Source organism: Carcharhinus amblyrhynchos, chromosome 6 (assembly GCF_965287045.1).
Source record: "Carcharhinus amblyrhynchos chromosome 6, sCarAmb.v2.hapA, whole genome shotgun sequence".
NCBI lineage: Eukaryota > Metazoa > Chordata > Chondrichthyes > Carcharhiniformes > Carcharhinidae > Carcharhinus > Carcharhinus amblyrhynchos.
Genome location: NC_137329.1, coordinates 96,319,861 through 96,332,945, shown reverse-complemented (window position 1 = coordinate 96,332,945; position 13,085 = coordinate 96,319,861). Strand labels below are relative to the sequence as shown.

Here is a 13,085-nt window from a genome sequence, read left to right as displayed (position 1 = left end):
TGGGATGTGGTAGTGATCAAGTGGGTTGGGTGTTAATTGTTAATCATTGCAGATCAACAGGAATTGCCTAGAAAGTCAAGTAGAGTCTAATTCCTACAGATTGTAAATTGTTGTCAAAGATCCAAAAATGTAAAATGTTACATTTTAAAATTTCCTTACTTTTCTATGTTCCTTTCGCTCATGTTCATCCTTTATTTCTCTTTTTGTAACTGATTTAACATTTAATTCATTAACTTCAATTCACCTTTTTCATTAATCCTTTGATCTCTTGGTTACAGAGATACATTTTGTCTCACTGTTTACTAAGGTACTTTTGCTGCACCATTAGCAGCTCATGCTTGCAGCAATATTTTGTGTGAAAAATTTTAAAATGTAAATATTCACCAACATCTAACCAGGGATGCCACAAAATACTATGCTGTAAAAAATTCTGGGTCATTATATACCAGTTGAAAACTGATAATGGAACGTCTTATATATGTAGAATGAATGAAAATACTTATAATTAATGCAATATAGTTCAGCAAGTTTATTCTTGGAGATATCGCTGACCATCTTCAATAAGTCTTATATAATTTAGAATTAAAAAAAACCAAGTGAAAAACATTGTCTCTTTAACTGTTCAAACATACTTATATGTTTAGTTTTGCCTTATAGCTACAGTAACATATTTTTATGATATCTGTAATATAGAAAAACATCCCAAGGAGTTTCAGAGGAGCATTAATAAACAGAATTGACACTAAGCCACATAAGAAAATAGTAGGGAAGATAAGCTAAAGGTTGGTCAAAGTGAGATTCTGAGGAGTGTCTTAAAAGAGGAAAGAGGCAGAGGTTTGGCCAAGGGCATTACAGGGCTTGAGGCTTTGGCAGCTGAAGACATGGCTGCCAATGGCAGAGTAATTAAAATCAGGAATATTTAAGAGGCCAGAATTGGAGTAGAATAGATATCTGGGAGTTGTACAGATGGCAGAGATTAGAGAAATAAGAAAAAGCAACCCTTGTGCAGGCATTTGAAAATAAAATTCGAATTTTAACTGAGAGTCAATGCAAGTCAGCAAGCACAAGGATTTATGGTTGAACGGAACTTAGTGTGAATACACACATGGGAAGTGGCATGTTTTATACTGTGGGTGGAACATGGGAGGATTGCATTGGAATAGTTATGCATAACAAAGTCATGAAGGTTTCAGAAGAAAATTAGCTGACGTACGGTCAGAGAGGCAATGTCATAAATATGGAAATAGGCAGCAAGTCACCACTTGCAAGGCTCCCCTCAAGTAACATGCTCACCCCAACTTAAAAACATATTAGTTAAGCCTTCATTGTTGTTGGGCCAAAACTCTGGAGGGCCATTGGGGATGGGCAATAAATACTAACTATGCAAGTGGTGCATGTCATCCTCATCCAATGCCACTCTGCTATCCTCCAGCTGTGAGGGACTGCATTTGCCTGGTTCCATTCTACAGCCATAGGCACCTGCAATGGCCTTTCTTCCCACTCCTGCAGTATTACCTCTTGTCTCTTTCAAAGATGTTCCTTGACCCCATCCTATTTCTCATTGGTGACAATATCTGAAAACATAGCATCAGTTTCCACATGTTTGGAGACTACATACAACTCTATCTTATCACCATCTCTCTCAACTCTCTAAATTGTCAGACTGCTTGTCCAATGCTTATACTGAGTGAGCAAGAATTTCTTCCAATTACATATTAGGAAGAAGCCACTGTCTTGGATCTCTGTCACAAACCCTGTTCCTCAGCTACTGCCTCCATCCATCTTCCTGGAAAATTAAGAGAAAAACTAGACACTGACAAAAGTAGTTGTAAACTGATTAGAATGATTGCAAAATGCAAGAACAGGAGTAGATGGGTGTCTCTAGAATTAGGATTTTTCTCAGCAGGCCTTGACTAATTATGCACTCAACTTCAAGTACTGTCTATATTTGATAATTGTCTTTTTATAGGAACATAGCAGACTAACGTTCTGGGGAACGTGGGTTTGAATCCCCCATGGCAGATGAAATTCGAGTTCAATACATAAATCTGGAATCAAAAGCTAGATCAGTAATGGTCACCATGAAATTGCCAACTGTCAAAAATTAATTTGGTTCACCAATGCCCTTTACACAAAGAAATCTGCCACCCATACCTGTCTGGCATACACATGACTCGAGACCCATAGCAATATGATTGATTTAACTGAACTCTGAAATGTCTGAGCAAGCCAGTCAGCTAAAGGACAATTATGGACAGGCAACCAATGCTGCTCTTGTAATACCCACATCCTGTAAAATAAAGAGGCCATTCAGCTCACCAAGCCTACTCTGTCACTCAATATCTTAGCTGATCTCTGCTTCAATGCCTCAACCCCCAGAAAATTCCTACATCCTTTTGTCATTTTTTTTTCAGAAGAGGGAACCATAAATGGCATCCCCATGTAGGGAGTCCCAACCAACTACCCAAGCCAAAAATTGTTTAAATTTGTCACAGGGATAGCCCAGTCATTGGTATTTAGAACCTATCAGTCTCCACTTTAAATAGACTCAATGATTACGCTTCCACTGCCCTCCCTGGTAGAGCATTCCAGAGATTTAGAATCCTCCAAGTAAAGAAAATTCAGTCCCAAGTGGCTTCTCCCTTATTTTGAAATTGTGGCCCTGGTTCTTGACTCCCCAACCATGAGAAACATACTCACTTGCATTTACCTGTTTACTCATTGAAACCTAGAAAATACTAGGTTTCAATGAAATCACCTCTCATTCTTTGAAGCTATGCAGGTCTCATTTTCCCAATCTTTCTTCATAGGACAGTCTTGCCATTCAAAACATGGTTGGTGAACCTTTGTTGCAGTCCCTCTTTCACAATAATATCCATCATAAGGTAAGGTCAAAACTACACACAGTATTCCAGGTCTAGCCAAGATTCTATACAAGTTTTAGAAGAATTTGCTATTCCTGTATCAAATTCAGGATATTGTGATAGAGGCTAGCACACCATTAGCCTTCCTAATTGCTTGGTGCATCTGCATGTTAGCCTTCCATGACTTACTAACAAGGGCATCCAGGTCCTTTGGTACATCCATACTTTCTAATCTCTTACCATTTAATAAATACTTTGCAGATCTGTTCCTCCCACAAAAGTGGATAACCTATTTTTTCACATTATATTCTATCTACCATGTTCTTGCCCACTCATTAAGTCTGTGCAAATCCTCTTTACATCTTCCTCAGCACATTCTCAGCAACCTTTGTGTCATCCATGAACTTGGAAATATTACATCTGGCCCCCACATCCAAAACATTGGTATATATAGTGAACAGCTGCCACCCCAAGCACTGCTCCTAGCGGAATCCCATTAGTCATAGCCTGCCAATGCAAAATGATCCACATGTTCCTACTCTGTTTCTGTCTGGTAGTCTATCTTTAATCCATGCTAGTATATTACCTCCTACCCCATATGTTTTAATTTTGCTCAACAGCTCCTGCGAGGCACTTTATCAAGTCTTCTGATAATCCAAGTGTACTGCATCCACTGACTCGCCTTAACAATTCTGAGTTACAGCCTCAAAAAGCTCCACAACAGGTTTGTCAAAGAGGATTTCCTATTCATAAATCCATGCTGACTATGTCCTATCAGATCATTATTATCCAAGTGCCCATTTATCAAATACTTTATAATAAATTCTCACATTTTCCCTGCCACTAATGTAAGGCTAAAAAGTCTATAGTTCCCCCTTTTCACTCTCCCTCCCATCTTAAATAATGTGGGGTAATTATTGTCATCTTCCAATATTCTGGAATCATTCTAGAATCTATGCAAGTTTGAAAGATGACCACCAATGCATCCACTATCTCTATAGCTACTGCTACCTTTTTGCACTAAATAGTTCGAATTATCCATTTTGAATCAAGCAATGTAGATAACAATGTAGGCACTTTGTGTTTCATGAATTAAGAGTAAACTCTTGCAATTTTAAAATAAATATTTTAATATTTAACCTAATGGAGAAAAAAAAAGTTAAAGAGTCCTGTTGAAAGCAAATGTAGACGTTCACACAAGCATGACAATTCACACAGCATTTGACAGTTCAACAGGCAGGTTTTGAAAATTAACGTTTGGTAGAAATTACTTCTCTTAAAGGCAATATGTTGTAAGACAGGACATTAGTGATGTGTGTGAAAAATGGCATGTTTAAACATGGAATAGTTGGCCGCTAAAGGACAGTTGATTCTGTTGGCATCCCATCCCAGCAAAGCTCAGGACTCAATCCACTGCCTCTCTGCTTTCTCTCATGGATAAACCTGTTGAGGTGACAAGCTTTGTGAGGAGGAGCAGAGGCAGCAAACACATTGTGGAGTTGTAAGAGCTTTCAAGGCACAATTTTTATTTTGTTTTATGATTTTTAATTTAAAAATAGCAAATACCCTGCATTCAATTTACATTACTTACAGATATACAGCATAAAACACTATTCTACATTTGCTATGTAATATTTGGAACTTTGTCAAAAGGATGCACTCCATAATTATCTAACTTCTTAGGTTAGTCTCCAGTATTTCACAATATAGTTTACACTAACAAGGACGAACTTTGTCGTGATCATTTCCAAGTAACAGTAGAGTTCTTCTGTAATAAAAAAGACAATTTAAATATTAATAGGTAAACAGTACCAAACATCCAAGTTCAACATCACCTTTAGACATTAGGAAATAGTGATACGGAAGAACATCTACAAAATATCAAAAGTGAAGATCTCACAAACTAACAGCATAAATTACTAGGGACCATGATTGAGAGAAGTGAAAACAACCTCAATATTATTAATTATTTACTAATGCCAAGATATTTGTGTTTTTGTTTACACTGTATGGAAATACTTTGAAATGAGTGATGGTGATGTAGGCTAGTTGAGCAGCCAGATTCTCCACAGAATCTCCAACACTGAAGTTTCACCAGATCTCCCCCAATTTGTTTGCTCCTAATCATAAGGGTATTTTGAAATACTCTTCCCCACCTATGAAAAGTTAACAACCAAATTGTGAAGAAACTGAACTGCTGTCCCAGTTCCACTCTTTCCTGTCAATGGTAGCTCGATACTCAGAGGGGTTATGGATACAACTGAATTTTGTAGTGAACAATCCCATTCCACCTCATAACAGAAGAACGATTATTGATGTAGCATCTGAAACTGGTTGGGCTGAGGATAGTTCTCTAAGGAATTCCTGAAGTGCTGCCTTGGATGTAATAATTGGTTCTGGACAAACTCAATCTTCTTTGGCATCAGGTGTGATTGCAACCATTTGGGAGTATCTGTCTGATTCTCATGGACCTCAGTTCTGCACCTTGGTGTCACATGTAGTTAAATGTTACCATGATGCTGAGAACAGCTAGTCTCTCTCACTTCAGCAAGTACCATTTTCTGCACCAAGGCTGCGATGAGGTCAGGAACTGAAATGTTATGACAAAATCTGAACTGAGCACAGAAAACAGGTATGGATGAAGTGGTATTGATTGAAAGCACTTTTCCTTCCTGCATGGCTCAGGGGAACTGATACGGCAGCACTTGATGGACAGATGTACACTGCATGGAGGCATATTTCTGATAGTGCATCGACTTTGCATTCAAGAACTTAAGAAATAGGAGCAGGAGTAGGCCATCTAGCCCTTCGAGCCTGCCTGCCATTAAACAAGATCATGGCTGATCTGAAGTGGACAGTTCCACTCTCCCGCTTTCTCCCCATAACCCTTAATTCCCTTGTCTATCAGAAACCTATCTACCCATGACTTAAATATATTCAGCGAGGTAGCCTCCACCACTTCGACGGGCGGAGAATTCCAGAGACACTCCACCCTTTGAGTGAAGAAGGTCCTCCTCAACTCTGAGCTAAACTGCAACCCCCCCTCCCTTATTTTGAGGCTGTGCCCTCTAGTTCTGCTATCCTTTCTAAGCAGGAAGAATCTCTCTACCTCTACCCTATCTAGCCCCTTCATTATCTTATATGTCTCTATAAGATCCCCCCTCAGCCTTCTAAACTCTAACGAGTACAGACCCAGTCTATTCAATCTCTCTTCATAGGCTAGCCCCCTCATCTCCGGTATCAGCCTAGTGAACATTCTCTGTACTCCCTCCAAGGCCAATATATCCTTTCGCAAATACGGTGACCAAAACTGCACACAGTACTCCAGTTGCAGCCTCACCAGTGCCCTGTACAGTTGCAGCAAGACCTCCCTGCTTTTATATTCTATCCCCCTCGCTATAAAGGCCAACATTCCATTCGCCTTCTTGATCACCTGCTGCACCAGCAGACTGGGTCTTTGCAATTCGTGCACAAGGACCCCCAGGTCCCTCTGCACCACAGCATGCTGCAGCTTTTCGCCCTTTAAATAATAATCCCTCCTACTATTATTTCTACCAAAGTGGATAACCTCACATTTGCTAACATTATACTCCATCTGCCAGGTCCTCACCCACTCACTCAGCCTATCCAGATCTCTCTGCAGACTTTCCGTGCCTTCCACGCAATTTGCCTTTCCACTCATCTTCGTGTCATCAGCAAATTTCATTACCATTTACATAGACGATCTGGAGGAGGGAGCTGAGTGTAGGGTAAACAGTTGAGGCCCCAGAACCGATCCCTGCGGCACTCCACTAGTCACCAACTGCCAACTAGAATAAGCATGGAATAAGACTTAGGGATTCAACCTTCTGACTCAGAGGCAGGAGTGCTATCGCTGAGTCAAAGCTGACATTTAATCTAATAAACTTGCGGCATCACTAGCATAACATGTTTATTAGGGCATGATCCAAGTGATTAGTGCAATAAATACTTACAGGACAAATTGACACTTCCTTCAGTTCTTGTTTTTCCTGGTTTGTTCACAGTCTGCTGTGCTTTGTTCTGTTCGTCCCCTGTTAGTAGTGCTTTTATTTCTGATGGTATTTTTCCCTGATCCATTGCTGTACACCATTGCTTGTACTGCAAAATCAAAAGACACTACTGTAGGCTTTAAGCATAACCAGACAGAGAGTAAAGTTCTGCAAGTTTAATTTACAGCTCTCAAAAACATCCAGATGCGGTACCTATTGAAGTCATTTGTAAGCAGAGATACAGGAAGACACCAAGCCGGGCACCAAAATATTATACGTAAGGAAGAAGCCCAGAAGTAACAGTCTAAAACAGTCAGCAAAAAGATACTTGAGATTTTATCAATGTGACAAAACCAGGAGAAAATGGAGGAATTTTGAAGAATACATTTAAAGTCTAAGCAACTTTTTATATGGCTCGGAGTAGCACACTGCAAAAAATATCTACAAAGTGCAAACTGTTGCTTTATGTTTTGTAGTACAACCAACATTTTCACATACCATCTCTAGCTCTTCTCTCAGAGCACAGATGGCTCTCTCTCTTCTAGATACAAGCTCTTCCAAGTACTGATAACGCAGCTTCTTTCTTGCTCTACATTCTCTGGCACTCTGGCGACTTCTCTCAAGCTTTGCCTTTAAATCAATTTTAGCAGGTTTACGGCCTCGCTTTCCAGGTTTCTTCACTTTACCTCCCACCACCTGAGAAAGGAAAAGCAGCATGTTTTACACATTCTAGAGCCCACAATTTCTCCTGATTAAACATTATGACATTTCTATTTATCGGGAACCAAGCAGAACAGTCACGTGCTTTTTAAAAAATCTATTTAGGGCAACTAGTTTAGAGTACCCAATGTGATATTTCTGGACATTATTTTGTCCGCTCACTTTGATATGTTCCACAAGTTTTATTTCCATTTGCTCTCTCTGCAACTCATATCTTGTTGGTATCTATGTGTTACTTTTTACAATTCTCATGGTCTGGGTCTGAATGGTATTTTACAGATGTGGTGAAATTGCTTGCAAACTCAAAATATATAACAAAAGGGAAAATGCACAAACCATTAAAATGAGTAGAAATAAAAAATTCAGTAAGAAGGGTCTAACATGGTAGTCATTACCGAGATTTGGCTTCAGCCTTGAACACTGTGAGAAATATTCTAAGGTAAGATCATTTGAAAGGACAGGAAAATTGGAAGAGAGAATAGCATTCACTGTGATCGGCCATTTTTAAACAAAAAGAACTATATGGTAATTATTACATTGCTGTTTGTTGGCTGTATGCAACTGGTTGTCAGTTTCCTACAGTACAGCAACAACCAAACTTCAATAGCTATAATGTGCTTTGAAATACTTGATGGCTGTGAAAACTCTTTAAATTTATATTTTGTTTAGACTGATATTGCCTTCGACATTTGTTGTTGACCATGATCGCTTATAACAAAAGTGGAGCGTTTGCCTATCAGCAAAGGTACATTGTAATATAAGGCCATAGCCAAAAAGTGCAATCTCCAGTGAGAATGATCATTTTAATAAATTCAAACGTCCAATTAATAAATGAAAGAAAATCATGTTTTCAAACTTTTATTGAAACAATTTATTTTTACAAACAATTCAGTCCAATTTACTGCATTCAATTATATCCTTACCCTAATAAAGCTTGCCTTGCATAATTTAAAACCCTGGTTTCTGACTTTCATTTCTGGCTCTAACCTAGCATTAAAATTATATTATTATTAATAATGCATAGATCAAATTGCTACCTGGTTACTCATCACTAAATCTATTTAAGACTTGTTCTGTTGTTAGTTCTAAAACATTGTTTTAGAAAACAATTCCAAATACATTTCAGAAATCAGTAAATTGACTACTTGAGCTGTTCTGCTTCTCCCAGTCAGTGTGAAAATTCAAATTTCCCTTCATAAGTTCCACAGGCTCCCTGTTCTTCATATTTACACACTGTCCACTATATCATACTAGTAAGAGGTCTGTAGACAACTATTGTCACATCATTTGATGGTCATTAACAATCCATAGTGTTTTCACTCTCTGACCACTCCTCCTTTCACTGTAGTAAAATTGCAATTTTAATCAAAACGGTTGATCCCCCTTTTCTAATTTTCCCATCCTTCCTAAAGGTTCAATGACCTGTCAGTGCAACAGTTACAAAATCCATATGATTGTTGTGTTTTGGATTGGCATCTTTAAGGTAAAACTAAGGTCATGTGATGAGTCTGCCCAATGACAGGCCTCAATCGGTTAAAAATCAAAGGGAAGCCCAGATTGTATCACCAGGGCGTAGGTATAGGTTGCTCACGGTTTAGGGACAATGACAGCAATCTGAGTTCACAAGGGTAGAGTCCTGGGTCTCAAGTCCAAGGTGTTAAGAGTTCTGCTGTAAACCATTCTAAGATGAAAGAGAGTTGGGGTCAAGAATAATTAATCAGTATTTTTACCTGGATGAAACGTGTGTTTCATTTTGCCACAGAGAAGATGGCAAACAAAGCCATTTTTGAGATCAGGTTACAGGCTTCCCTATGAATCAATAACTATCACAGAGCAGACTCATGTGGTCAGCAGAGAAAAGAGACTTCTTGGCTTTGCAAACCACCACAGCCAGACGTAGGTGTGAAATGATCGCTTGTCAAAGAGATGCATCTTGCAACCTTCTGAGGATTCTGGGGGAATCATCTCGGCATGGCCAAAGGAAAATAATCAGGTAGCGGATTTAGCGAAATTTTCCAAATACGAAGGGAAGCACTAGAAGATAGTTACTTGAAGTTATCAGTCAGCAAACGGGAAATGCAAACAAAGTGAAAATGGGATCAACAGTGTACTGTAATTCCGTGGACCGTGTTAAATATAAAAGGGAACGTTTCTGTATTTTAAAGAAAAAGTTGCCTTCACAACCAAATTAAGAGTTTCATTAAGAATTGTTTTTAATTATTTGTTAGAGCAAAATTTTAAAATGTGGAATCTTGTCATGACATTCTTTGGCTACTGACTGAAAGTTCCAGTTTTGTTATTAGAAGTTACTGGTCTCTACAGAGATCACAACATAGGCTGTAGCCAAATCTCAGTAATAATTACTACTAGTATATCATATCCTTGACTAGTATATTGTACCCTTTTTACTGAATTTATATCTCGTAATCTTCCCACCTTTTGGGTATATTTTCCCTGTTTGTGCATTTTGGGAGCAGCACACTATTACACAACAAAGTGGTCAGCACTGCGACCAGGGACCCAGATTTGATTCGGGTCTAGAGTGACTATCTGTGAGGAGTTTGCATGTTCTCCTCACGTCTGTGAGGATTTCCTCTGGGTACTCTGGTTTCCTCCCACAATCCAAAGCTATGTAGGTTAGGTGGATTGGTGATGATAAATGTGCAGGGTTACAGGGATGGGCCTGGGTAAGGTGCTCTTTCAGACAATCTGTGCAGACTCAATGAGCCAAACAGTTTTCTCCTGCACTGTACAGATTCTACACGTCAACTATTTTGCTTGTAGTTTCACCAGATATTCTTAAAATCCCATTTAGACTTGATTTCAATTTTACCTAAACATTCTAGTACTCATAGCAAAAACTTTAAAGATCCAGACTCATTCAGGTTATTCATTAGAGGTTGCTACATACGCCACAAACTTTAAACATAATCTGCATCTACTTAACTAATTATAACTGTTAATAGTTATTGTAATATCAATGAAGGTTTAAGTATTTGCTTAAAAGACACAAGGAGGCGGTGGTGAATGGAAAGCTGAATAATTTACAATGTAAGAAGTCTCACAGGTTAAAGTCCAACAGGTTTATTTGATAGCACAAGCCACTAGCTTTCAGAGTGCTGCTCCTTCATCAGGCAAGTGGGAGTTCTGTTCACAAACAGGGCATATAAAGACAAATTCACAAACAGGGAACTAAGTTTGTGTCTTTATGTGCTTTGTTTGTGAACAGGGTTTCCACTCACCTGATGAAGGAGCAGCGCTCTGAAAGTTAGTGGCGTTTGCTACCAAATAAACCTGTTGGAAGTTAACCTGGTGTTGTGAGACTTCTTACCCTTTCTACCCCAGTCCAAAGCCGGCATCTCCACATCAGTATTTACAATGCCCAGGACCGAGGGATCGCCCGGTTCCCCGAGCAGAAACCTGTTGATCTCCGGGCCCCGAGCCGCACACTCACCTTACTGTCATCCATACTGGGCCGCCCAGGCGCCGCTCCCTCTCTCAGCGGCAGCAGGCGAGGCCCCGGTCGGTCAGAGGCAGCAGGCGAGGGCCCCGGCTCCAGTCGGTCAGCGGCAGCAGGCGAGGGCCCCGGCTCCAGTCGGTCAGAGGCTGCAGGCGAAGCCCCCGCTCCAGTCGGTCAGAGGCAGCAGGCGAGGCCCCCGCTCCAGTCGGTCAGAGGCAGCAGGCGAGGCCCCCGCTCCAGTCGGTCAGAGGCAGCAGGCGAGGCCCCCGCTCCAGTCGGTCAGAGGCAGCAGGCGAGGCCCCCGCTCCAGTCGGTCAGAGGCAGCAGGCGAGGCCCCCGCTCCAGTCGGTCAGAGGCAGCAGGCGAGGCCCCCGCTCCAGTCGGTCAGAGGCAGCAGGCGAGGGCCCCGGCTCCAGTCGGTCAGAGGCAGCAGGCGAGGCCCCCACTCCAGTCGGTCAGAGGCAGCAGGCGAGGCCCCCGCTCCAGTCGGTCAGAGGCAGCAGGCGAGGGCCCCGGCTCCAGTCGGTCAGAGGCAGCAGGCGAGGGCCCCGGCTCCAGTCGGTCAGAGGCAGCAGGCGAGGCCCCCACTCCAGTCGGTCAGAGGCAGCAGGCGAGGCCCCCGCTCCAGTCGGTCAGAGGCAGCAGGCGAGGCCCCCGCTCCAGTCGGTCAGAGGCAGCAGGCGAGGCCCCCACTCCAGTCGGTCAGAGGCAGCAGGCGAGGCCCCCGCTCCAGTCGGTCAGAAGCAGCAGGCGAGGCCCCGGCTCCAGACACTATCCTGAACACTCAGAGCCACAGAAGGAAAACAAACACTGCTCCCACTGCGCATGCGGAGCTGCCATCGCCCTGAGGTGGAGTGACGTCATCACTCGTCGCCCAGTCCAGGCCCTAGTGGACGTCATCTCTGTGCGATCTATGGTGGCCTATCTCCAGTTGTCCTTGAGAGTCAGTCACATTGCTGTGGGTCTGGCACATATAGACCAGATCACATTACAATGGGAGATCTCCTAGAAATTATGAGTGCACCTCGTGGGTTTTTAAGCAATGATAGTTTCATGGTTATTATTACTGAGACTAGCTATCAATTGCAGATTTTTTTTAAAATCGTTTTAAATTCCATTAGCTGCCATGGTGGGACTCAGACTCTTGTCAAGTGATGCTACCTCTAATGTTCTGCCGTCTACTTTCACAGGTGCTGAGTCACGCTGAGGTACAAGGTCATGGCAACTCTCTAATAACCTGCTACAGTGGCTGGACCTGGTTTGACAAACCTGTTGCTTTTTTTTAGAGCAGGTAATTAGTGAAATAGATGAGAGAGAACTAGTAGATGTGGTGTATTTTACAGGACAGCTATGTAGGAGTCTCCTCTTGGTGCTGCCTTTATTTATTAGTCACAAGTGAGGCTTATGTTAACACTGCAATGAAGTTACTGTGAAAGCCTGTGAGAAACGCAGCTCACAGTCAAACAATTTAGTCAAGTCAAGTTCTGAAAGAGCAAGATATTTTATTTAACGTTCTTGCAAGACCGGGTGTCCAATAAAATAGGCACACCTTACATCAATTTGCAGCACATTTTTATACTTTTTTACAAGCATTGTAATGGCTTTGCAATGTGTTGTTCTCCCCTAATTGGTGATCCCTGTCCCATCTATGTGTTGTCATTCCCCTATTGGCTCGAGGTGCCCCAAGTTTCCATCCCCTCTACTCCCCATCTAACAATGTCTCCTGTTATCACAAGAGTGCATTAGCAAACTCATTCATCTTATCCAACACTGTTACATGTCCAGTTCAGATTGGCGGTAATCAATCCTTTGCCAACTTAATCACTGCTGTCCCGACTATCTCAGTGACCTTTTTCCCTCTTTTATGCTTAGTTGTAGAAACAACACATCTTGCAGACCATTTGCTTTTTGTAACTTGGACCTCATACATTCCTTCAAGATGTGATGTATGCTTCACTGCACACCACACCTCTGGTGTTATTTCTACACCACAGGCAGTCTTTTTATTATCCCTAACTATTGCTCTGTTAG

The 13,085-nt window shown here is 41.5% G+C and overlaps 1 protein-coding gene across 1 annotated transcript; it reads right to left on the bottom strand.

Annotated features, from left to right (window-relative positions):
• Positions 1 to 514: 514 nt before the first annotated feature.
• crebl2 (cAMP responsive element binding protein-like 2) lies at positions 515 to 11,368 on the bottom strand. Its single transcript, XM_080191023.1, has 4 exons — positions 11,049 to 11,368; positions 7,373 to 7,570; positions 6,839 to 6,983; positions 515 to 4,632 (listed from the first exon to the last, which is right to left on the bottom strand). Coding segments are annotated over exons 1-4 (360 nt in total). The 5' UTR covers positions 11,064 to 11,368; the 3' UTR covers positions 515 to 4,630.
• Between the last annotated feature and the right edge of the window lie 1,717 nt (positions 11,369 to 13,085).